The 24,754-nt window shown below is 48.3% G+C and overlaps 1 protein-coding gene across 1 annotated transcript in view; it reads right to left on the bottom strand.

Annotated features, from left to right (window-relative positions):
- Positions 1-570: 570 nt before the first annotated feature.
- MACROH2A2 (macroH2A.2 histone) overlaps positions 571-24,754 on the bottom strand; it is a 63,968-nt gene continuing 39,784 nt past the window's right edge. The window contains exons 3-9 of the mRNA XM_019712459.2: positions 24,386-24,492; positions 22,930-23,127; positions 21,767-21,877; positions 20,183-20,282; positions 6,941-7,030; positions 2,993-3,167; positions 571-1,369 (exon numbers count right to left, since the gene is read on the bottom strand). Coding sequence (XP_019568018.1) covers positions 1,204-1,369; positions 2,993-3,167; positions 6,941-7,030; positions 20,183-20,282; positions 21,767-21,877; positions 22,930-23,127; positions 24,386-24,492 — 947 coding nt within the window. The 3' untranslated portion in view covers positions 571-1,203. The remainder of the gene's footprint in view (positions 1,370-2,992; positions 3,168-6,940; positions 7,031-20,182; positions 20,283-21,766; positions 21,878-22,929; positions 23,128-24,385; positions 24,493-24,754) is intronic.

Genomic DNA, 24,754 nt, shown 5'->3' with positions numbered 1-24,754 from the left:
CTGGCCATGTGGTAGTAATGCCTGCCACCAGTTATGTTAAGGTATATAAATGACTCATCTGTTTGGGAGAGAACTTCCAATCTGGAAGATCCTATTTTGGATCACAAAAGTCAACTCTGTACAGCAGAAGTAGGTGACGGATTCATCTGAATAAACTCAGGTCCTGCCCCTACCCACCCTGTTTCTCCCTGCCCATTTTTGACGGTGGCCTCTGGGTACTTGGCCAGAGTCCTTGGACACCAACCTCAATGGGGATCAGTCTGTCCCTTCTGGGCTGTGCCCCAGGCCTAAGTGAGACATATGCCTCTCTCACAAAGGATAGCTGCCCCACCGGCGCTTCGCCCAAGGCTGCGTTCCTGTGGACCAAGGCCAACGAGGCCCCCCCGCTTCCGGAAGCAGGACCTGCTGACTGAGAAACACAGACCGTTTTGTGCTGTCTGACCTGGAGCCTAGCAAGGCAGGAGTCTGAGCCTATTAGAGACAGGCCTTGTTCTATTAACATTTTAGACACGTCCACCCATGGGGACACACTTTTCCAAACTGAGGAAAATGTTGCAATAAAAGAATATGTTGTAAGAAAGACACTGGATCTTTTATTTTTTTCCTTTCATTTTCTTTTTCTTTAAAAACAAAACAAAACAGAAAAAAGCCTGAAGCAAAACTTTTTTAGGAGTAGATACAGATATTATAGGGGTGGGGGTGGGGGCACTAAAACAGAAACGAAAAGCACCAGTGAGATGCCTTTCTAATTTTCTTCTCTCCATAATTGAATACAGACAACCAACAAAGCCCGAGTCACTTTTATGCCCTCCTCCCTTGCAAAAAGTAGAAACAGAAGACGTAAGAATTTTGAAAGGATTTTTTTTTTGTGTGTGTGTGTGTGTAAAAGTCAATGCTATAAATCTAAAACGAAGTCTGTTTGTTTTTTTTAAAAAGTTCTAAAACAACAGGAAAAAAACATGGAAAGAACCCCTCATGGAGACCTGGTTTTTAGGACTGAGGCTCTTTTTAACAAGAATATAAAATACAAAGGGCTCCTTCGGTGGGCGGGACCTGCTCCCACAGCCTCTGCTACCTGCTTCCCTTCAGCTGCCTTCCGCTCCTGTGTGTCACCTTTCCTCTGCTTTTAAAAAATAAAACCTGCTCCTGTGACTCAGCTCGTCCTCCAACTCCTGCCGGAACGTGCAGCCGCGGCTGGGGCGGCTACTTGGTGTCGAGCTTGGCCATCTCCTGCACGTAGATGCCTATGCTCTCACTGTCAAAGAGCAGGAAGTAGACGTTCTTCAGCGAGGATGCGCTCGAGTCGTCGAAGTGGGCTGAGATGGCTTTGAGGGTCACTTGGGCGGCTGTCTGTTTGGGGAAGCAGTTTCTGTGCCAAAGGAAAAGAAAAGCCCACATCACTTTGGTCCCCGAGACCCATGGAGTAACTCAGCCCAGGTGGGGCTAATGCAGGTCTTTCTTTTCTTGGCACTGGCCCTGGTTTCCATCGCATGGGGTCTCTCTGTGGGCAGGCTGGTTCACATATGATCTCCTTTGACACTAGTCAGAGGAACAACCTGGGGACGGGAACAAGCAGAGGACACGTCCCCACTTTCCAGGTGCCACACTGACTCAGAGAGGCAGTTGTTTTAGTCAAGGTCATGCGGCTGGCCTCTGAGTGGTGCCCTGTACTTGAATCTATGTAGTCTAACTCAAGTTGAGCTCAGCTTTAAAAACACTACCATTCAGCATTTCAAATACTTGGTCTTCAAAAAAGTACATAAAGGTTTTATTAGCTCCTGCAAAACTGGTTTATGTGATCAACAGATTATTTATTAAAGGGCAAAAATGTGTGCTCAAAAGTGTGTCTTCATAATTCCTTTTTCATGCACTTAATGTTTCTCTCATCAACCCATATAGTTGTACAAATGTCATTTCTGCAGCGCTGACTCCGTGCAGGCCCCTAAGCACCAGGAAGCCATGACTGATCTGTCTGCCAGGGTGTGCCATGGCACCAACCTCCAGGGACACAGCTGTCGTGGTTATTTGGGATCAGCCACCAAGCCCCTTGAGCGGGTACAGGATGGGCCTGCCTAATGTGAATTCTCACTTGTATGTAGTGTCCTAATTCAGAACATCATGGCACGTGGTCCCAGCTATGCAAAGAATTCGGCCTGCAGCCTCTGGGTTGGGCTGTGGAGATCCAGTGTTGCTTGCTTAGGTCAGGATAGGGTTAGAGCAGGAAGCCAGGCCTCTTATTTCTTTCCCTCTTAGCTTTCCTAGGACTTGACTTTAATAGAACGTCTTTAGCGTGCAAATGCCATCTATGTTATAGGAGCATCCATCTCTTTCAAGAGGGTGTTCAAAATTAAAGCGCTAACTTGCTTTGACTATGAGTGGATATGAGGAGAGGAAATGCTGCCTGTGAGGGCAGATACCCTCGTTACTTACCGGAAATACTGCTCTTGCACCAAATTGGGGTCTGTGATCATTAGAACAATCATCTCTCCTAACCCCGAAAAGCAAATTCTAGGTGAGAGTGTTTCACCTCTCTGGGTGTGAATGTCAGAGCCTCAGTCTCCTGGCCCTCCTGCCCCCCAGAGCAGCACAGGAATCCCCTGGGGGATTCTGAGGCAATAGGTCTAGGGTGGGTCTGAGAGTCCACACTTTCACCTGGTGGGGTTGCTGCTGCTGGGCCATGGACCACACTGAATAGCAAGGCCTTCAAGCCTGATGTTTTCTGATCATGTGTCCTAGACAGGCACAGCCGGATGGAATGTGGGCTTTTAACTCTCAAAAAAGAATCCTGCCTTCCCCTCCCCCCAGAGCTGCCTCTTTCAATGTGTTTTGAAGGATGGAGACTGGGTTTCTTGCTCTGTCACCTGGCCAGCATGCTCGGATGCGATGGCAGCCTTTGGTGATGTCCTGGAAGGGCCAGAGTGTATGTGAATAAGTGGGAGAGCCCTGGTTTCCAGGGAGAAGGCTGGGAGAATAAACTTAGAACCTCTCTTACCTGCCACTGGGGAAGGGTGGGAAAGCGACAGACTTGAGCTTCTTGTCCTCTGCTGCTGAAAGGCAGTTTTTGATGGTTTCTTCAAGCTGCTCTTCACATTTGTCAGAGCCCCACTGAGGCATGTGACAGTGGATGACAAATTTGGCTGCAAGTCCGCTGGATTGGCTAACGGCGGCTGTGACGGGAGAGAAATGCTGCAGGTTATTTCCTAGTCTTCACCTTGAGTCAGGGGGCTAAGCGGAAACTCACATGTACCTGTTAGATGGGTATGTGGGGGTGGGGGGCAGACAAAGAGGTGATAGGGAAGTTGACAGGACAACATTCTGTGTTTCTGATGGGGACTGTACATTTACAGAGAGCAGAAGCTGTGTCAGAATTGCTTTGGGCAGTCGGCACAAGCTTTAGATAAATGCGTTCAAAGCTGATGCGACGGTACGTGACTTTTATGTGGTCTGCCACCTACTCGCCCGGTCCGGCTACCTACTCACGATGGTTCCTAATCAAAGGTCCATCAGAATCATCTCTGGTGATTGTGACAGGCTGAGGAATGGCGTCCCCCAAATGTCCACACCCTACTCCCTGGAACCTGTGAGTGTTACCTTACATGGCAAGATGGCCTTTGCAGATGTGATTCAGTGAGAGAATTTGGAGATGGGGAGATTATCCTCATAGGAGGGAGGCAGGAAGGTCAAGGTAGGAGAAGGTGATGTGATGATGGAGCAGAGATTGGAGAGACGTGGCCAGGGGCTAAGGAATGTAGCAGCTTAGAAACAAGAGGCAAGAAACAGCTTCTCTGCGAAGGAGCCAGTCCTGTCAGGACCTTGATTTCAGTTTAACATTGCTTGTGGACTTCTGACCTCCACAACTCTTAAGAGAGTAAATCTGTGTTGTTTGAAGGCACTATATTTGTGGTAGTTTGTTACAGCAGCGATAGGAAATGAATACAATTGCTTTTAGACTTCTAACAGATAGACATGTCCAACCCCCAGCCCCTACCCTGAGATCCTGACTTAGCAGGTCTGGTGCAGGACTTATGCCAGTGACTTAGGCCCCTCCGGAAGTTGAGAGCCACGGCACTTGGCCGTGCACTCCCTTAGACAGGGGTTGTCTTTTGATCTTCTCTACATACCTGAGGAGCCCACAGGGAGCAGGTGTTCACCTGGGTTGGACATGTGCCCAACAAAATCATCACTCACTCCCGAAATGCAATTCCCTTCTCTCTCTTTCTGTCACTGGTACTCCAGTCGGTTTCCTCAGACCTGTCTCATTCCAGGCCCATCTGCTTTACTTCCATCGCAACCTCCCACCCTGACCCATCCAGCTTCCCAGCTGAAATCAGGATGCATCTTACAGCCACTGTCAGCCTGGACTGAGCTGAGTTCTTCCAGAGAGAAGTTGCATTTGCTTCTATGTCACCTGGTGACACTACCAAACCAAAATCATATCCCACTCCCACTAATTTCCCTGCCTGAGGCTTTTGGGCTGCCCTGGACTCTGCTGTAAATCTGTAGGATTCCTGGCATATTGTTCAAATTCTCTAGTGAGGCTCTTTCCCCCTTGGTCCACCCAATGCCAAGGTCAAGATACACACCTGCTGCCCTTTCTGCATGGTGGGCTCATGTCGTGCTTGTTCTGAAACTGAACGTGTCCTGGCTTTATGTGGAGTCTCCTACTACACACCCCATCCTGGAAATCTGTTCTTTCTTAATGGTATATGCAATAGGGCATATTTGACAAGTGATGGTGTTTTGAACCTAAGTGAACCTGATGAATTATATCCCCCTTTCCAGATTCACCTCCACCAGTCCCTTCTTTCCAGGTAACTACCACCCCCAGGCCACGGAGACTTAGGCCTAACAAGAGTTATACCAATTTCTTAGCTCAGGATTGTTCCCTGCAGCCTTCTCCTTCCTCCTGGATTCATTTCTTTCTCCCAGTGAGGCCTCCACAGACCTTTCAGTGAATGTCTCTGGATTTCTGACCCTCAGCTTTTACAGGTCTGAAATTGTGCATCTTTCATTTCCCCTCTTGAATAATAACAAGGTAACGTGGAATTCTTGGTTGACAGGTTTTCCCCTCAGTGTCTCCATGCATCCTTTGTAGCTGATGAGAAGTCCACCATCAAGAGAACAGTCTTTACAAATGATCTGCCCTTACTTATGGGTTGCTTTTCAGGTTTCTCTTGATTTGTGAACTTCTGAAGTGTCACCACGATGGGCCAGGCTTTGGATTTATTTTCATGTATTATACACAACATTTTCAACCTGAGGACACATGGGTTTCATTCTGAAAAAATTTCAGCCATGATCTTTTCAAATACTGCTTCTCTACCTACTATTTTCCGCCTCTGGGACTCTGTTTTGAGGTGTGCTGGAGCCTCTCGTTCTGTGTAGAGCAGCCGTTTTTCCTCTCCTTCCCACCCTGCCAGGCAGTTTGCTGGGGCCTCCCCCAGCACCCCCAGTCCAGACCAACCTTATGTGGCCAATTCAGGGCTGTGTGTCATGGTCATGTAGGGGTGCAGTAGACCCAGACATTGAGCCAGTGGTCAGTGTGGCCCCAGGCCTGGGTGAGGGGCTCCCTGCTCCCTTTGGCTACCCTAGATTTCACACAAGCTACAGCCCTGGGTGGTGGTCAGAACTAAAGGCTGTGGGAGTTTTACCCATCACCGAGCCTGCCTCTAGGACCCTCCCAAAGTGAGATGACTCCGGTCCCATCACCATCCTGATGGTTCTGCATATCCGCAGGCCTGGAGCCCAGTGTCTGCAGCTTAGACCTCCCGGCTGCTGCCACATGCAGCTCTCCTATCCCTGCGCACAGGTAGGTTTGTCTTCTATTTCAATGTAACTCTGTCTTACAATGTTAAAAAAGAAACTATTATTGCTGTATGTATGGGGAGTGGTGGGTGCAAACTGTAAAGCGTGGACTCATGTTCTTTCTTAACTGGACGCCCCCATTACTTTCCCAACAATCAGATCAGATCACGACAGTCTCCAGCTCAGACTTTCAAAGGCGCCCCTCTTGTCTACATAGGGTCTCCTACCCGTTGCTCCCTGCTGACTCATGACCCGAACCTTCCCACACACAATACCCTTAAGGCCACGAGGTCCTTGTCCCCGAGTGGGTCTTACACCCTTATGGAGCCTTCCCTACTCCCCCAAGCAGAGGGCGAGCTTTGTAGTCCTGTTTCCCTCTCTCTGTGCCCCACGGATGCGCCTGCGTTTCCTCCTAGACTGGCCAGTGCTTGAGAGCAGGAGGGGGATTTATTGTCTTTGCAGCCCCCCCATCAGGGTAGCAGTTGGCAGTGACTCCATGGTTACTGGGGTCACCACCCAGTGGTGTCGGTGGGGACATAGATTTGAAGTAGGACTCACTTGCCAAAAAATTACCTCAAAATCTTGAAAACACTTGTTTAAACAAAAACTTGTGCACAAATATTCATAGGTAGCTCTCTTCACAACAGCTAAAGGTGGAAACAATGCAAGTGAGGAATGGATACACAAAATAAAATATTATTCAGCGAAAAAAAGGAACAAGTTCTGATACATGCTACAACATGCATGAACCTCAAAAAATTATGTGAAAGAAGTCAGACAAAAAGGTCACATACTGTATGACTCCCTCTATATGACATGCCTGGAACAGGCAAATCCATAGGGACAGAGGGAGATTAGTGGCTGCCAGGGGTGGGGGAGGGGAATGACTGCTTAACATAAAGTTAACCAATAGTTCTAAACCGTTTTTGGGGTGGCTTGATGCAAACTGGCTTGAACTGTCCAGACACTTTATAGTCCCCAAAGCATCTGAAATGATCTACATGGACCTGCTCAAATTAAAAAAATAGCTTTCTGATTAGTTATGTCGTATTTTGCTTTGTAAACTGAATATGCATGGAGCTGGGGAGGGAGTTGCTGAGGCTACGCTGGGAATGTGGGCCCAGTTCACACTCACCTTCAGCAACTTCCAAAGGGCCTTGGGATTTGCGGAGCTCCTTTACCGTTTCCAAGAACTCTTTCCCCCCAGCCTTTTCCAAGGCCTTACCTGTGAAGGAGAACAAAATTGTGGTTGTTCGTTTCAAGGTCATTAATTATACTGTTTGACATACTTTCGGTAAGCCAGGAAGAAAACAAACAAACCACGCTTAGAAAGGAGAAATCAAACTTTGCAACGGAAATCCTGGTTTGCCAGTGGTCACTGATGGCAGGGGTCTCTGGCTTCTGTCCAGCAGAACTTAGATTCTAGCAAACTCTTAAAAGACCTTTTTAGGGGGTGATTTGGCCATAAAGCAGTCTCACGACATGACTCTTGAAGACCTTTTTTTTTTTAAATTGAGGCTCCAGTGTTCTCTTCTCTGGGCTCAGTACCTGTGTTGTGTTGGTTAAATTCAATGTCTTGATTTGACGGCAGCACCCTATACTGGGGGGCATCTCACACACCCTCTTGGCATCAGCTCCTAAGCCTGGTTCCAGAGGCACCCTTGGGGACGCAGCCACAATGGGGAGCCCAGGACCAAAGTGACTGATGGCTCAGCAGGAAGCTCTGGGGGGAGAGCTCTGGGTCCTGTTCCCATCTCCCCACCACCAACGTGTTCCAAGTCCTTGGGCTCACAGGATAGACACAGGCCCAGGGCAGCCTGCAATGTTGCTCCCCCATCTGGGCCTCGATTTTCAATGGAAAAATGCAGAGATCTGAGAGGCTAATAGCTAAGGCCCTTCCTGCTAGGAGATCCCTTGAGTCCTTGATGTTAGGACAATTCCCTACTCAATATTTCAGGGTTGTGCTTCTACAGAGGCCAAGTGGAACCCCCAGGAGAAGGCAGGACTCTACCTCTGGCCCAGCAGGAACCCCATGTATATGTCCCAGGGGACCCTGATGCCCTTGAGATGACTTGTGAGTGTTTTGTTCAGACCAGTATGACTGTTGCTTTCGGGCGGGAGGTGAAGAATTTCCTCTCATGTATTTCCATCTTTTACTGAATCTGGTGATTTGAATGTCGGGGGCAAGTCTCAGCTTTCTCTCTTCGTGGCTATTATTAGTTATTATTATTATTATTATTATTATTATTATTCAGTTCAGAGGTTTCCCTAGAGGCTGGGCGAAGGGGCCTCCCCACTCCCCACTCAGACACTCAAGTATATGTGGAGAGCCACAGTGCCTTGTGCAGGTCAGTTAGGAAAAATGTCTATTACAGCAGTCACTCTCCTGGGGTGGGGAGGGGGCGGGGTTTCTTCATTAGCGTGCTTGGGTTTCAACAACGCAATTTGGAAATGGTGATCGCAGGCTACACCTAGTGCCTCTAAGTGTCCTTTCTGGCCCTCAGACTCCTGGCCAGTTTTGATCTGCTAGGTCACAGAAGCCTGGAGGAGGCCATGTAATCAAAGCTAGTACCAAGTCCATGCTGAGAATCAGGGGAAATAGGTCTAAGCAGCTTCTCTGCGTTCAGGTCAGGGGCCAGATGGGAACATGTAATAGGCAACGAGGACATCTAAGAATAAAGCAGCCTGGAGGGTGGATGAGGGGACTCTCTGTGGAAGCATTCCAGTGACGATGAAGAAGGAATGCTAGAATTAGCACATCCCCACTTTGCAGCCCCTAACGAACAGATAAACATAGAATAGGAGCGTCCATGGGGGCAACTAACCGGCCTTACCTATGTCCCGATGGGAGGATATTCCATTTGTGACCAAGTAGTCTTGCCCAAAGTTTTTGAACCTGAATCTTTTTAAGCGTCTACATCAACTAATAAATAAATAAACTGAAAAGACAAAAACAAAAACAAAAACAATACACCTCCCAAAACTTATGGGTTGTAAGAGACTTATTAACCAACTGCAATGTGTGGACTTATTTGGATCCTGAATCAAATAAGCAAATTAAAAAAAAAAATTGACATTTATGATGCAACTGGAATGTGAACACTGATGATATTAATTTTGGGTTTGATAATGGTATTATGGTTATGTTGTTAAAAAAGTAGCCTTCGTTATTCAGAAATATTCAGATAAAATGATCTGATGTCTGGGGAGGCGGGGGAGGGGACAGAGCTGAAAAACACTTGGTCATGGGTTGATAATTATTACAACCGAGTGCCTTGGGTTTCATTACACTCCTCTGCTATTTCTTTCCTGCAATAGCATACAATGTTTTAAAAAGAATAAATCAGAACCTTATTTGCATGGGGTTAATGGTTTGGGTGAGGGTGGCAGAGCATGGAATCATCATGGAGAGACCCCTTCTAACAATACAGCAACATACAAACTGTCATTTATGAAATGCTTATGAGCCCAGCACTGTGCTAAGCTCCATCCATGTGTTATTTAATCTTCACAGCACCTCCATGGGTCACGTACTATTGTTACCCTCACTGACAGGTGAAGAAACAGGTTCAGAGAGTTAAGAAACCTGCCTAAAGTCACACATCTAGGAAGTGACCCATGAAATCCAGGACACAGACCCAGGCTGACTCCAGAACCTCCTCGCTGGGACCTGAGCTTCAGTCTTTGCTCCAATACCAGAACTCTTTCTATTCAACCACTACCCTGCCACTTAAAAATAAAATGAAATATCTTTATTGTTTTCCTGATATAAAAATGCAACTGTAGGAATGATAGATTAGGACAGTGCCACTTGTTTTGTTCATGAGAAGCTGGGACACACTTCAAAACAGAGCTCAAGATTAAGGCCACTAGGGGCGTCTTCCCACAGAGGTGTGGAGTTGGCAGTTGGTAGGCCCTGAGCTGGGTTTGAAGAGTGAAGAAGGAATTTTCTCCCTCTCTCTTTCTCTGCAAGAGAAGTCCTGTATCTCTGTAATGAATTTCTTTTTTTCCCCTCAGGGCTGTCCTACTTCCTTTACAGCAAAGTAAGTGACCTCTGATGCCAAGTGGGAAACATAAGTAAGCCTAGAAGCCTGGGGCCCATGGTGCTACCATGTAGGGCAGAACTACCAGCCACTGCCGCAAGTCACCTACCTCTGAAGCAAGCCCTGCATCCCAGGGAAAAGGCCCTTTCTTTGCTCACTTCACCCTTCCTTCTTTCTTTCCTTCCTTCCTTCCTTCCTTCCTTCCTTCCTTCCTTCCTTCCTTCCTTCCTTTTTTTTTGTATCGGTATATATTTATTCTTTTTAAAAAAAATTAGCTTCAGGTGTACAAAGCAATGTAATAGTTAGACATTTAAACCCCTCATAAAGTGATAACCCCTCCCCCCACCCTACTACCCCTCTGACATCTTATGTAGCTGTTACAATACCATCGACTATCTTCCCTACGTTGTACTCCACATCCCGGGACTATATATACCTATATATTTAGTTATAGTTGACATTCAACTATATTCAGCCCTTCAGGTGTATAGCGCATCGATCAGACATCTACATGGTCTATGACGTGATCCCCCTGATAAGTCCAGTGCCCATCTGGCAGCTTACATGATCTTTACAATATTGTGATTATATGTCTCATACTGTATTAACTATCAATTTATATTTCTTAATGCCTTCACCTTTTTCACCCTGCCCCCAACCCCATTCCCATCTATCACCCTCATAGATCTAGTACCTATCTGGCCCCATACCTAGTTATTACAATATTGTTCACTATATTCCTTGTGCTATAGCCTCCATCCCCATGACTACTGGTTTGGTGATAATGAACTCCTTCAGCTTTTTCTTGTCTGGGAAGCTCCTTATTGGTCCTTCAATTCTAAACGACAGCCTTGCTGGGTAGAGCAATCTTGGTTGTATGTTGTTGCTTTTCATCACTTGGAATATTTCCTGCCAATCCCTTCTTGCCTGCAAAGTTTCTGTTGAGAAATCAGCTGATAGTCTTATGGGGGCTCCCTTGCAGGTAACTAACGGCTTTTCTCTTGTTTCTTTAAAGATTCTCTTTGTATTTAACCTTTGGCATTTTAATTATGAGGTGTCTTGGTGTGGGGCTCTTTGGGTTTATCTTGTTTGGGACTCTCTGTACTCCCCGGGCGTGTATGTCCATTTCCTTCACCAGGTTAGGGAAGTTTTCTGTCATTATTTCTTCAAATAAGTTTTCAATTCCTTACTCTCTCTCTTCTCCTTCTGGTACCCCTACAATGCGAATGTTGTTACGCTTGATGTTGTCCCGGAGGCCCCTTAAACTGTCCTCAATTTTTTGGATTCTTTTTTCTTTTTGCTGTTCTGGTTGGTTGTTTTCTGCTACCTTATCTTCTACATCGCTGGTTGGATCCTCTGCTTCATCTAATCTACTGTTGATTTCCTGTAATATATTATTCGTTTCCATTATTGTATCCTTTATTTCTGACTGGTTCGTTTTTCATAGTTTCCATCTCCATTTTTACGAGATCATTGAGCATTCTTATAACCAGTGTTTGGAACTCTGCATCTAATAGATTGCTTATCTCTGTTTCACTTAGTTCTTTTTCTGGAACTTTGTTCTGTTCTTTCATTTGTTCTGTTCTTTCTTGTTTCTTTGTCTCCCCATTTTGGCTGCCTCACTGTGTTTGTTTCTATGTATTAGGTAGGGCTGCTATGTCTTCCGGTCTTCGTAGAGTGTCCTTATGTAGTAGGCGTGCTGTAGGATTCAGTGTTGCAGTCTTTCTGGTCACCTGAGCCGTGCGCTCCAAGTGTGTCCCTTCTGTGGGTTGTGTGTGCCCTCCACTTGTAGTTGAGCCTTGGTTGATAATTGCACATTAGTGGGAGGGACTGACCCTTGGGCTCACTGGTTGTAAGGACTGGCCTTGACTACAGTGGAAGGGTTGCTGTTCAGGGGCTGATGCTACAGAGCAGGACCTGCCTCAGCAGCACCGTGGTGCCTGCCCAATCCGCCCCTTGGGTGTGTCGTACTTGAGTGGCTGGGTGATGCTCCAGCACATTTTGAAGCTGGCCACTGGGGGCGCCAGCCCCAGGATTACCTTGGAGGGGATACATTGTAGGTCTACTTTAGCCACAGCACATGCCCCACCTGGGGCCACCTAGCAGGAGTGTGGGGACAGAGTCCCAGAAAGCAGTTTCCAGGCTCTCGACCTCACCTGGAAAGATGCTTGCACAGGTAGTAGATGGCCATCAGCTGTAACCAGTTAGCCATTAGCCACTGATATAACTGCTGTGGCAACGCTGGGAGGTGGTTGGTTGGCAGAGAAGCAGACGGTGGACTGCGCATCATGTGGAGCCTGCTTCCTGTGTCTCCAACCCAACTGCCAGCGAGACTATAGAGGTATGAACTCCCCATCCATGGCTCCGTGGGTGTTCCTTTTTGGCCTCGTCATATCCTATGTTCTTGTGTGGGGAGTAGGACCAGAGACCCTACATGACACATGGTGCAGCGAGCAGGGTACAGCACTAGCCAGAATCCCCAAAGGGGTAATGGAGCAGTTTATAAGTGTGAAAGCTCAGCTTCAGGAGGCCCGTGAGGAGTGGTGCCGGGAATGGGAGGAGCGGTCTGCTTGGGAGACTTGAGCCTCCGGATGGCACACCACCCTCTTGGCCATAGAAGGCGTCGCCTTCCTTTTGGTAACCTGCTGCTGCTGTAGGCTCCGAGGGTTGTGGACATCTTGCACCGAGGCCACCACCCACTCGGACACCTGGCGTGGCAAGTAGGATTCCAGCCAGGTAGGAATGGAGTCTGACTCTGGGCAGGAGGACAGGTGGCCCCCACACAGTGTGTGGCACCCGGTACCCACTGTTCTCAGGTGTTGGACCCCCGAGGAGGGGTGGAAGGACATGGATGGCTCTCCGGCCAGCGGGGAGAGGACCCTGCAGGTTCTAGCTGAGCGGTTGCTGGAGGAGGCGAAGGGTACAACTGGCCGTGTGGGCTGGATGTGCCTCACTGCGTTGCATCCTAACATGCAGGACACGCTTAATGAAATAGCTCAGGTGCGGGACCAGCAGCCCTGGGGGGAGGCGCTGGAAGCTCGGGACCACCAGTTAGAGGAGGTCCTCACCGTGTTGCATCATAACTTGGAGGAAGCTCTTGCTGGAATAGCCCAGGTGCGGGACCTGCAGTCCCGGTGAGGTGCTGGAAGCTCGGGTCCGCCTGTTGGAAGAGGGGCCCCACAGTGGAGACTCTGAGGCAGAGGCAGAGGAAGCGAGTGGAGACAATGTAGCTCCCAACCCCCAAGCCCGGCCAATCTTGAAGCAAAGGGTAAAACGTGAGCAACCTTTGGGCCCCGAGGGCATTGCTGCCGGCAACCCAGCTGTGACTGAGTTCACAACCTACACCCCATACACTCCCACTGAGTTGCAGGAGCTGGGGAGGCGGTACAGACAACGCCCTGGAGAGCCAGTCTTGGCTTGGCTGTTACGTTTATGGGATGAGGGAGCAGACAGCATTCTCTGCTCCCCAGGCGAGATGGAAAAGCTAGCCTTCGTGACAGTGCATCTGTCCCTGCTACAAAGGTTACAGAACTGCCATAGGTTGGCCCACGACCAGGGCAGCCATTCCCTAATGGAGTGGCTCACTGCTGCGGTACGCACCGTATGGGGACAGGCTGGCGAGCTGCCAGACACTGTGAGTCATTGGCAGTTATATACGGAACTTACTCAAATCATCTGTGAAATGGGTATGAGACATGCTATGTTCAACCCTAATATGCGTGGCTCAGATGGCGAGCATTTTACAACCAGCATGAGAGATCTGGTTTTGGATACTGCACCTGCGAGTGCTTTTGGATCCTTGGTTGCCATTCTTACACCTTATGTAGGGTGACGAATCCATGAAGTTAGCACCTCATGGCCACCCTGGGGGATGTTGAAAGCCAGTAATGAGGGAAGTTAAGACAGGAGGTCCGAGCACTCAAGACCTGGAAGCCCAAATCGAAAGTAAAGGAGTGAGGTCGCGGGCCTCAGAGAGTAACACATGCACAGATGTGGTGTGATCTCTTGGCAGCAGGGGTCGATCGGGAGAAAATAGACCGACAACCCAATGCACTCTTGTTGGAACTTTGGAAACAGTTGCGTCCAGAACAGCAATTCCAGCAAAGCCCAAAGGGGAAGTCTGGGAAAGTGCGACCCGTGTCCCTCCAGGACTTCATGCAGCCGCTTGAGGCCGACTCCTTTCAGCTTGATTAGGGGTGGGAGGAGGCAAGGTACCCGGTCAGAGGGGATGAGCAGGTGCTGGAGGCCCCACGTGGAACTGTCCATACATTGGTCCCCTTCTAATGTGCAGAGGGTATTGGCCCTAGTTGGCACTGGCGCAGACTGCAGTCTTGTTTATGGGAACCCAGAACTGTAACCCAGACCAGCAATCTGTATTGATGGCTACGGCGGAAAGACTGTGACTGTAAAAGCTGTTTCCTTACCACTGGGTATAGGAAGGCTTCCCCCTCGCACCTACAAGGTGTATGTCTCCCCCGTTCTGGAGTATATTCTAGGGGTGGATGTGCTACATGGCCTCAGCTTACAGACGTCGGTAGGAGAGTTCCGTCTCCGGATCCGGGTGGTGAAAGCGGTGACACGCGGGCACACTCACCACCCTCCTCAAGTGTTGCCACAACCCTGGCGCGTGGTTACAGTGTGACAGTACCGCCTGCCAGGAGGACAGGAGGAGATTGGTCGTACAATATTGGAATTGGAGAAGGCACATATTGTGAGGCCAATGCACAGTCCCTTTAATTCCCCAGTATAGCCTGTCAAGAAGCCAGATGGGACTTGGTGAATGACTGTGGACTATAGGGAGTTAAATAAGGTAACACCACCTTTGCATGCGGCAGTACCTTCAATACATGATTTGATGGATCGTCTGACTGTCTGCCTGGGAACATATCACTATGTAGTGGACTTGGCCAATGCTTCTTTCTCCATTGACATTGCACCCGAGTGTCAAGAGCAGTTTGCTTTTACTTGGGACGTGCGGTAGTGGACTTTTCAAGTCCTTCCACAAGGATACTTGCACAGGTCCACTACCTGCCACGGGCTCGTGGCCCAGGATTTGGCACAGTGGGATCACCCGTCCTCTGTGGCCTTGTTTCACTATGTTGATGATATTTTACTAACTTCTGATTCTCTTTCAGATTTAGAGCAAGGCGCTCCCTCTCTTCTCCACCACCTGAACTCAGGTGGCTCGGTGGTGAACGAGGAAAAGGTCCAAGGCCCTGGCTTATCCGTCAAGTTTTTGTGTGTTGTGTGGTCGGTAAGACAAAGGTCATACCTGAGGTGATCACTGATAAAAAATAAGCATTTCCCCGGCCGACCAACGTCTCCCAACTGCAGACGTATTTGCGCCTGCTGGGGTATTAGCGGGTGTGTACCCCATTTAGCACAAATGGCAAGGCCCTTGTATAACATGATGAAAAAGGGGCCTCATGGGATTGGACAGAGGCTATAGAGCAAGACTTTGTTGCCACAAAACGGGCAGTGCAGCAGGCACAGGCTCTGCAAGTAGTGGACCCCGGCCGCCCATTTGAACTTGATGTTCATGTCACCCAAGAGGGGTACGGATGGGGCCTCTGGCAATGGCAAGAGCGTCTTGGGTCACCAGTGGGATTTTGGTCCCAACTGTGGAAAGGAGCGGAGGTCCGCTACTCTCTAATAGAGAAACAGCTGGCTGCTGTGTATGCAGCCACGCCACAGAAGCCATCACAGGAACGGCACAGGTGTTGTTTCAAACAACTTATCCCATACAGGGGTGGGTCTCTACGTGGACCCGGGGACCCAAAATGGGGGTGGCACAGACCACCACCCTTGCCAAGTGGGGTGCCTACTTGGAGCAATGTAGCACCCTTAGTTCAAGCCCTTTGAGCACAGAGCTACAACAGGTCCTGGGGCCTGTGGAGCTTATAGCCCAGGCTGAGCCAAGCGCTCTTCCTAGGGGGGAGGACTTGGAGCCCTCACCCTACAGAGAAGGACAGCCTCTGTACCTTAAGATGCCTGGTATACTGATGGTTCTAGCCGAGGGGCTGCAGCCATTTGGATGGCTTTGGTGTGCAGCCCAAAACAGACACCGTTTGGTTTGATACTGGGACGGGCCAAAGTAGACAGCGGGCTGAGCTACGGGCTGAGTGGATGATAATCAGCCATGAACCCGGGCCCCTATTTATTTGTACTGACAGCTGGGCGGTGTTCCAGGGCCTAACGTTGTGGCTCCCTACGTGGAAACACCAAAACTGGTTGGTAGGACACCATCCACTGTGGGGTCAAGCCATGTAGCAGGACCTCTGGGACCTAGGGCAGAGAAAGGAGGTGACCCTAATGCATGTCACAGGTCACTCCCCCTTAGTGTCCCCAGGTAATGATGAAGCAGATGCCCTAGCACGGGTCCGATGGTTAGAACGGGCCCCTGCCACTGATGTGGCCCATTGGCTGCATAGGAAATTGCAGCACGCTGGAAGCCGAACCATGTGGCAGGTGAGCAGATGCTGGGGCCTGCCTTTGAAATGGCAGGAGATAGCAGATGCCTGCTATGACTGTGCCATCTGTGCCCAGGACAGCCCCCAAAGGCGGAGGCTCCCCTGGGAGACACAGCAGATTACGTGAGGGAGGGTAATCCCTCACTCGCTGGCAAGTGGATTACATTGGACCCCTGCCTAAAGCCCACAATGCAATATATGCATTCACAACAGTGGACACTGCTACGGGGTTGATGTTTGCTTGGCCGTGTCCGGCTGCGGGTGGTCGCTCTTACACGGCTGTGTGCCTTCTATGGGCGCCCCTAAGTCACTGAAAGTGACAGGGGTACTCATTTTACAGGGCAAGAATTGCAGCATTGGGGGGCCAAGATGGACGTGCAATCGTTGTTTCATACCCCGTATAACCACAAGCAGCTGGCATGATTGAATGCTACGGTGGCCTTTTGAAGCAAGGCCTCCGGGTGTCAAAACACCCTCCCACGATGCGCGACTGGGTCTCGCGTCTGTGGGACATCTTGAGAATCCTGAATGAGAGACCATGGAAGGGAGGGCCCGCAGCAGTAGAAGCTCTGCTATATCGAACGGCCGCTCCCATTCAATTACAAGTTACCACCAGTGAGACTCTGTTAAACCCAGGCTATGGCAGAAATGGAAACATTTTGCTGCCAGCACCCACATGCTTGAAAAGCAGGGGAATGGCAGCAATGGAGTTGGCCCTGGTGGGTCAAAAGCCCCCACTGTCAGTGGTTGAGCCTGATAGCCCCATGGGGGGCTTGTTTGACCCATGATTTGCAAGTGACACAAGGGGTAGTGGCCGAGTGGCCACCACAAGTGACTGTGGTATACGGAGGATCCGATACTGGAACGATTTTGCAGGGAACCTATGTGCTCTCGTTATGGCCTATTATGGGGTCCCCTGTTCTGTTACATGTTGAAACTATGCAAGGGACCCCAAGCACTGCCATAAAAGTCTGGTACCACAAACTGGGAAAGGTGCCGGTGGCAGTGACCCTCCTTCCCCAGGACAAAAAGCTAGCATGTATCCTCCCAGATGGAAGGGATTTGCCATTGTTGGTTCCTATGACTACTATTTCTTTCCGCCTGTAGGTGCATATAGGCTAATAAGACACAGGGCCCCTCTCGGAAGACGCTTGTTGCGTAGATTGTGAGGCGAGACCCTGTTGGGGTAGAGTGTGGGGACAGAGTCCCAGAGAGCAGTTTCCAGGCTCTCGACCACACGTGGAAAGGTGCTGGCTCAGGTAGTAGATGGCCATCAGCTGTGACTAGTTGGCCATCAGCTGTAACCAGTTAGCCATTAACCACTGATATAACTTCTGTGGCTACTCTGGGGGTGGTGAATTGGTTGGCTGGCAAAGAAGCGGACGGCGGATTGGACATCGTGTGGCTCCTGCTTCCTATGTCTCCAGCCCAGCCATCAGCGAGACTATAGTGGTATGAACCCCACATCCATGACGCTGTTGGTGTTCCGTTTTGGCCTCGTCATATCCTGTGTTCTTATGCAGGGAGTGGGACCAGAGACGCCACATGACGGGGAGCCAGAAAGAAATCTGCAGATGTCTGCAGCCCATCCTGTGCTTGGAAGAGCCTTGAGAGGCCCAGCCGCGAACCAAGGCCGGATGCCACTAGTGCCAGCTTAGGGCTGCTCAGCCAGAGGTACAGGACACGCTCAAGCCAGATGCTGCTTGTCTGGGTCCTGCAAACCTTTGAGAGACCCCAGGAAAGTCTGCAGCTTGAGCCAAGGCAGGTGGTGTGCATGAAAAAGCCCTGGAAGCAGCCTGGGTGTGCCTGTAAGCTGGGCGGGGACAGGTCTCAAATCGCCAGAGCAGCCAACGAATGGAGGAGACTCAGAAATGTCAGCCATCTGTGTTCACGTGCCAGGAAGGGGGCAGGCTCAACAAAGAAACCATGGCCTCTGCCAGCTCCTCTGTCCAGGAGAAAGCCGCCTCTCCAGCCCCCGTCCCAAGCCAGACAACTCAATTCCCCACCATTTGTCCCTGCTGCCTTTCCTGCTGCTGCCCCAGCACTGGAGCTCAGAGCGAGTGATTCCGTTGGTGGGTAAGTCCATGCGCGGTCCCTTTAAGAGGAGAGCCTGTGAGTACAGCCGCCCTCGGTCTCACTCAGTCACAATGTCCGCTGGTTTCCACAGTCAGAAATTATGGGGACTTCTCTCTCCCACACAGGAACCCTGGGCTGGGGTGGGGCTGGTATCTCTAGCTCCTTTAAGGGATGGGGGGACCCCCATAGCTGAAATAGCCCTCCTGGTCTTTAATGGTAACACGTGGTTGTGGGACCAGCCCGTGCCGTTTCTGACCTTCCTACCAGTCTGGCTTTTTCTGCAAGTCTTTAGTTGAAAGGCTTCAGTTCAGCTTGATTTTAGGCGATTCTCAATGATGGCTGTTTTGTAGATTAGTTGTAATTTTTGATGTAGTTGTGAGAGGAGGTAAACACAGCGTTTACCTACTGCGCCATCTTGGTTGTCCAATCGAGAGAATGTCTCACTTCACTCTTTCAATGCAATGTTTAAGGTACTTCTTCTGTCTTGTGAAAATGTGTAAGATGGTGGCCAAGTTGTATGCTATTATTTCTAGTGCCCTTGATGGCTGTGGGGACAGAGCCAGGAGTGCAGTTTCCAGGCTCTCGGCCTCATGTGGAAAGGTGCTGGCTCGGGTAGTTAATGGCCATCAGCTGTGGCTAGTGGGCCATCAGTTGTAACCAGTGAGCCATTGGCCACTAATATAACTGCCGTGGCTATGCTAGCAGCAAATGGGGGCTAGCAAGAAGATGGTGGATGGGCTAGAAAGAGCGGATTGCATTTAGCACGGCGGATTGCAGCTAGCAAGTGAGATTGGTTGGCAGAGACAAGTGGACGGCAGGTTGCGGATCATGTGGCTCCTGCTTCCTGTGTCTCCAACCCAGCCGCCAGCAAGACTATAGTGGTGTGACTCCCCTATCTATGGCTCCGTGGGTGTTCCTTTTTGGCCTAGCCATATCCTCCATTCTTACGTAGGGAGCAGGACCAGGACCCTGCATGCTGCCCCGCATGACAATAGCTTACCTTCCCATGCACCTCCACGTAGCCTGGCAATAGCTCATGCCTTAAAGACAGCCTAACTTTTTCCAGATTTCGATTTCTTTTTTACCAATGGTGTTCTCAATATTAAAGCTTAAAATATATGTAGAGTTTTACACAAAACATGTATAACAACGTTTAAAGCAGTACTACTCATTATAGTCTAAACTGGAAACTATATTCAAATACGCCCAATGGTAGAATGGATCAATAAAGTGTGGCATATTCCTACAGTGGAATACTATACAGCAAAAAAAAAAAAAAAAAGAGAATGATTGAACTACAGCCACACACATTAATATGGGTGGATTCCACAAATACAAAGTTGAGCAAAAGGAGTGAGACACAAAAGAAGATGTACTGCATGATTTCATTCATATAAAATCCAAAACAGATGACACCCATCTATGCTGTTAGAAGACAGGATAGTGGGTACTCATGCCTGGAATGGTGACTGGGCACAGGGAAGATGGGGACTTCTGGGGGTGCTGGTAAGGTTCATGATAAAGGTGCTTGTTACAAAGCTGTGTTCACTTTGAGAAAAATTCACCAAGTTGTGCACTAATGATCTGTTTGTATATAACACTTCAATAAAAATTTCAAAAATATGCAGATTTGAAACAAAATTAGTTACTCTCTTGTAATGCTGTTCAAGCACATACAAAGGCAGAGTTTGATATGGGGATATCCAGTTGACAATGACAAACTTCATAAGAACTTGCACAAACGGTAGACTATACTATGGTACCTCTACCAAAGTCTCAGGACCTTACCTATATCTTCCTTGAGGTCAATTTCGGCTGTGGTTGGGTGGACAATGCCCTCTACTCGCATAGAGCCAATATGGCTGATGTCACTCTGGGTCAGGGACAGCTGCATTAGGAAGAAAAGATGGAGAGTGTGGGAAAGATTAAATCCTATTAAAAATCTTCATATGTTACATCATATCTACTAATTCTCTCAATTATTTATACTGAATTGTCAATACAAAGGGCTGTACACGGAACAACTGTCTCAAGTTTCCTAGGTGTCTCATTTTCAATAGGCTCTTTTGAGCTCAGTGGATTTGATTTTTCGCTCTGAGGTTAGCAGCATGCAGCAAATCTCCTCTTCCGGGAGCAGAAATGCGACCTCCCCTCCCCTTCCTTTCCCTATAGCCTATGCTTTCGTTTCCTAATCTGGGTAGCCTTGGCGCTTGGTGACATATTCTTTGAGTGGCTCCTGCAAGGGAAGCCCAGGGCTTACCCTCTCCTTTCCCTTCAGTTCCCTGCATTCTTCCCACAGTAGCATAGACCTTTGGGGGAGGGATGCAAAGCTGATGACCTTGCTTGAAAGAAGTGATGGGTTCCAGGATCCCAACCTGCCTATGTCTGGCCACCTTGCCTTCTTCTGGGGACCACATTGTTGGGGCTACACATGTGAAATGCTGCCATTATGTACTCATAGCTGAGTGGAATGGAGGCATTCTCCATCATCTCCCCATGTGAACAAGGATTTTATGTTCTCCTAGATAAATGAGAGAAAGCATCATGTAACTACGGACGGTCTAGAGGGGACATAAATTTCACCTCTTTGCTTCCCTGCTTTCATCAGTGATGAATTAGGAACCTGCCACCTTTACGTTCTTCTTATAACATGTTCTTCCCAGTTGCTTCAATAGAGGTTCACACTGTACTGTTGTCAGGCTGCAAACATTCAGCCACCAGAGATATAACTGTTTCTTCCTGGATCTTATTTCAGCCCCAGTTGACTTGATAGATAAATCGCCCTTCCCATAAACTTTATGCTGTGGGAATGAATTATTTGCATGTCTGGCTATGCTGCTGTGCTGCTGAAGACGGTTCAATGTATAGCCCTGTTTGTTTTCTTTCTGCAGCCGAGAAAGGCAAGCAGACTAAATTACTGGCAAATAATTCATCTCTAACACCAGGAATATTCAGGAAACATATTTCTATTTTCTTCCTTTGACAAATTACATTGAGCCATGTAAGAGAGACCTCCGAAAGGCTATTTGAGAAAGTTAGCTATGAATGTTTGGGTGGGCACAGAAATAACTTGGGCCTGGGGAATTTCTAGCAAAACCAGTAATGCCATCCTACCTGCTGACCGGAAAGATGCTCTCTGCTCACTTCTGGCTGACAAACATCAGTGTGAACAATTCTCAGCACTAAAGAACATGTTTACTCTCACAACACAGACGTTGTCCTTGCTCTTTAGTTTAAACATGAATAATACAAGACCAAAGCGAAAATCGGATTAGGGGAGTCAGGGATGAATGAGGCATCATTGCTGATAAACCGTGGGTTATAAAAATTCAGTCATGCTTTACCATAGCGCCGCATAATTCTTTTTATTACCTTCTGCCCTAGAACAAGGCTCTTGGAAGACAGGATGGTGAATCCATCCCCTGGCCCATCTTCAGAGGTGGAATTTGAAGTTCCTTCTTTATCACTGTCCTTTGGTTTGGACTGTGGGTAGAAATCAGAAGGACAGATGGGAAATCATCCAGAAAAAGTCCTACGTGGCTTGATTAAGCTCTTCTCCTGGCTGCCACCAACTCGGATATGAAAGGATATGGTTTAGGTGTTGTGTTCTGCTGTTCTCAATGGAGGGAAGCAAGGGACAGCAATATGAGGGACAGAAAAGGGTGCTGCCAAAGATAAAGTGTGTTAAAGAATAATGTACCTGTCCTCGCTCAAACCTGGACACAGGTGTAATTCTTGCTCTTTTCAAGGCCTGCAGCTTATGTTGACAAGCATGAGAACCAAGTGGGGTCATTCTAGCACATGGCTCAACCCCGTTTCTCCCCGGGATTTCCCGGGGGGCACCGTGGCAGTGCAGTGAGCTCTTCTGTGTTATTATGGAGGTCTGTGGAATGAAGCTTTGAAACAGTGCTGTCCAAGGAAGCTTTCTGCAGTCATGGAACGGTCCTGCAACTGTGCTCAGTTCGATGGAGTACTCAGCTGGTGCAACCGAGGAACAAATTTTAAATTTGATTTAGTTTTAATTAATTCAGATTCACAGTGAAATAGCCCCATGTGGCTAGCAGTTACCATGCTGGGCAGCACATGAAAGAAATGATCCACAAATGGCATCTCTGAGCTACAGCTATTTAGCATATTAGGTTGTCCAAAACACCTGAAATCCCATTGACTTAGGCCCATATCTAGGGGAGACTAGAGATATTGTAGTGTGCAACGTGGAGCTCTGGAGAAATGAAAAGTAGAGTTCCAGGAACTCATCTCTCACCTAAGGTTTTGGTGGGGGCAGTGGAAGGGATCTGGAAATAGGAAAACCACCCTTGCTTTGGCTTTGGAAATCTCTAGCAGACCCTGCCTGATGATTTGAGCTCAGTCTCAAGGGCCCTTTATTCATCTCCATAGACATTCTTGTTATTTTCTCCCAGCACCAAGCTGTGGAGAGTCCCCAGTTCTTCAGCAATGCCGGCTACGCCCTCATCTTTTGATCTTTCAACTTCCCTTCTGTTCTGAGAGTTCCTGGCTCAGATAACCGGGCTCACCTTTTTGGATGTTCGTGGTTTGGCAGCCTTGGATTTCTTGCCCCCCTTCTTGCCTGATGTGGCTTTTCTTCCTCTTTTCTCTGGGGGAGGGGAGAGGATAGTTTCCGACTTGCCTTTGGTCCCTCGCTTTTTGGCCAGCAGTTCAGGGTGAATTCTAGGCAGGACGCCTCCGCTGGCAATGGTCACTCCTTTTAGCAGCTGAAGAGAGAAACACAGGAGCTCAGACAGCAAGGGGATTGCTGGTTCTGGATTTCATAGTTCTAACAGATCAAAACACAGGTTAAGTCTGGTCTTCGCTTTCCCAAAGAAATTGCATAATACACAGTTTAATTGGCTTTCCTTGTTTCCCTTTCAGAGCGTGTCCCTGTAGGTATCAAGGCCTCCCGTGATTTTGCACAGAAAGCAAAACAAGCAAAGCAAAAGGAAAGGGTATAGAAGTTGAAACCAGTGATATCGCCCAGGGCTCTGGAATTCCAGACATAACACAGGATAAAGAGCTTCACACGTGGGGAGCACAGCTTGACAAAATGAGGTTCAAAGGTCAACGTTCGGGCTACACCCAGTTGACAACAGACGAGTGATCATGCATTTCGTTAGTAAAATACATTTAACCAGGCACCTCCCAATTGATATCTGTTTAACTAATCGGCCTGTACTTCTCTACTAATACATTCTATACATCCTAAAGTGGCATTACTCCAAGTGTGGTCTGCAACCAGGGCTGGTCCATAAACTGTCAGCTACTTATCTGTGACGAAGTACAGAAATCACAAGGAAGATATAGACATTTTTATTGTAAATTGACAGTTATTGTATATCTACTGGCTCTAATAACAAAAAATTGTGGCTTGCATTTTTTTTATTTTATTTTGCTAGTAATTAATTTTTATTGTAGTTTTGGAAATTATGAGTCTATGATGGATTGGAAACCAGAACCACTTTACCACAGACAGTTTGAGAAAATGAGATTAGAAAATAAACACAAATGAAAATTCTTCTACTACCGCCCTGTCACCTTGCACATCCTTGGGGGGGGAGGGGGGATCATTCACTCCACTTTGGAGCCAGTTCTAGAACATAAAGGGTCAGTTCTCCTATGTGAAGAAGGGCTCTCCTGCCCTCATCAGAATGAACTGTCAACAACATTTGGGTGAAGAAACTATGAAAAGAATAACACATGTGCACAGCACCTTTCCCAGCAACAAACTGAGCTTGCTTTTAAAGAGGAAAAGACGGTCTGGCCAGACCCAGAATATATAATGGGAGCTATTCCAGAGGCAATTTTATTTTGAATCTGAATGATATGGACAGCAGAAGTGGTTCTTATATGATTTGAATTTGTTGGTATAAATGTGCCTGGGAACTGTAGCAGGAATGACTTGTAGGCAGCCGCGCCCACAGGAGGAGTGTGTTTGGCGAACCCATTTGGTGGCACATATCAGTGCTTCAGACAGACCTGGTTGAGCTCCTCGTCATTGGCAACCGCCAACAGGATGTGTCGTGGGGCTATCCGGGCCTTCTTATTGTCCCTCGCGGCATTTCCAGCCAATTCTAGAATTTCCGCTGAAATGACAAAGGGGAGTTAATAACAGGCAATCACAGAATAGGAGCTGAGCTTTGGAAAGCTTTTCTTCGGAAATGGTCTTTGAGTTTGATCACATTTATTCATTTGTGATTTTTATGTTTGGGCCTGGAAAGAAATCTAGAAAACTGCCAAGAACTCAGGTCACAGACAAGTCAACTATTTTAGCGAGACCTGATATGTGATCCTGTGACAAAGTCTTCTAGTTGTCCCTCGACATTAATTGCCCTCGATATTCCTTAG

This window comes from Rhinolophus sinicus, linkage group LG07 (assembly GCF_036562045.2).
Source record: "Rhinolophus sinicus isolate RSC01 linkage group LG07, ASM3656204v1, whole genome shotgun sequence".
Classification (NCBI taxonomy): domain Eukaryota; kingdom Metazoa; phylum Chordata; class Mammalia; order Chiroptera; family Rhinolophidae; genus Rhinolophus; species Rhinolophus sinicus.
Note: the sequence above shows the minus strand (reverse complement) of the source record. Positions and strands in the feature narration are given on the sequence as shown.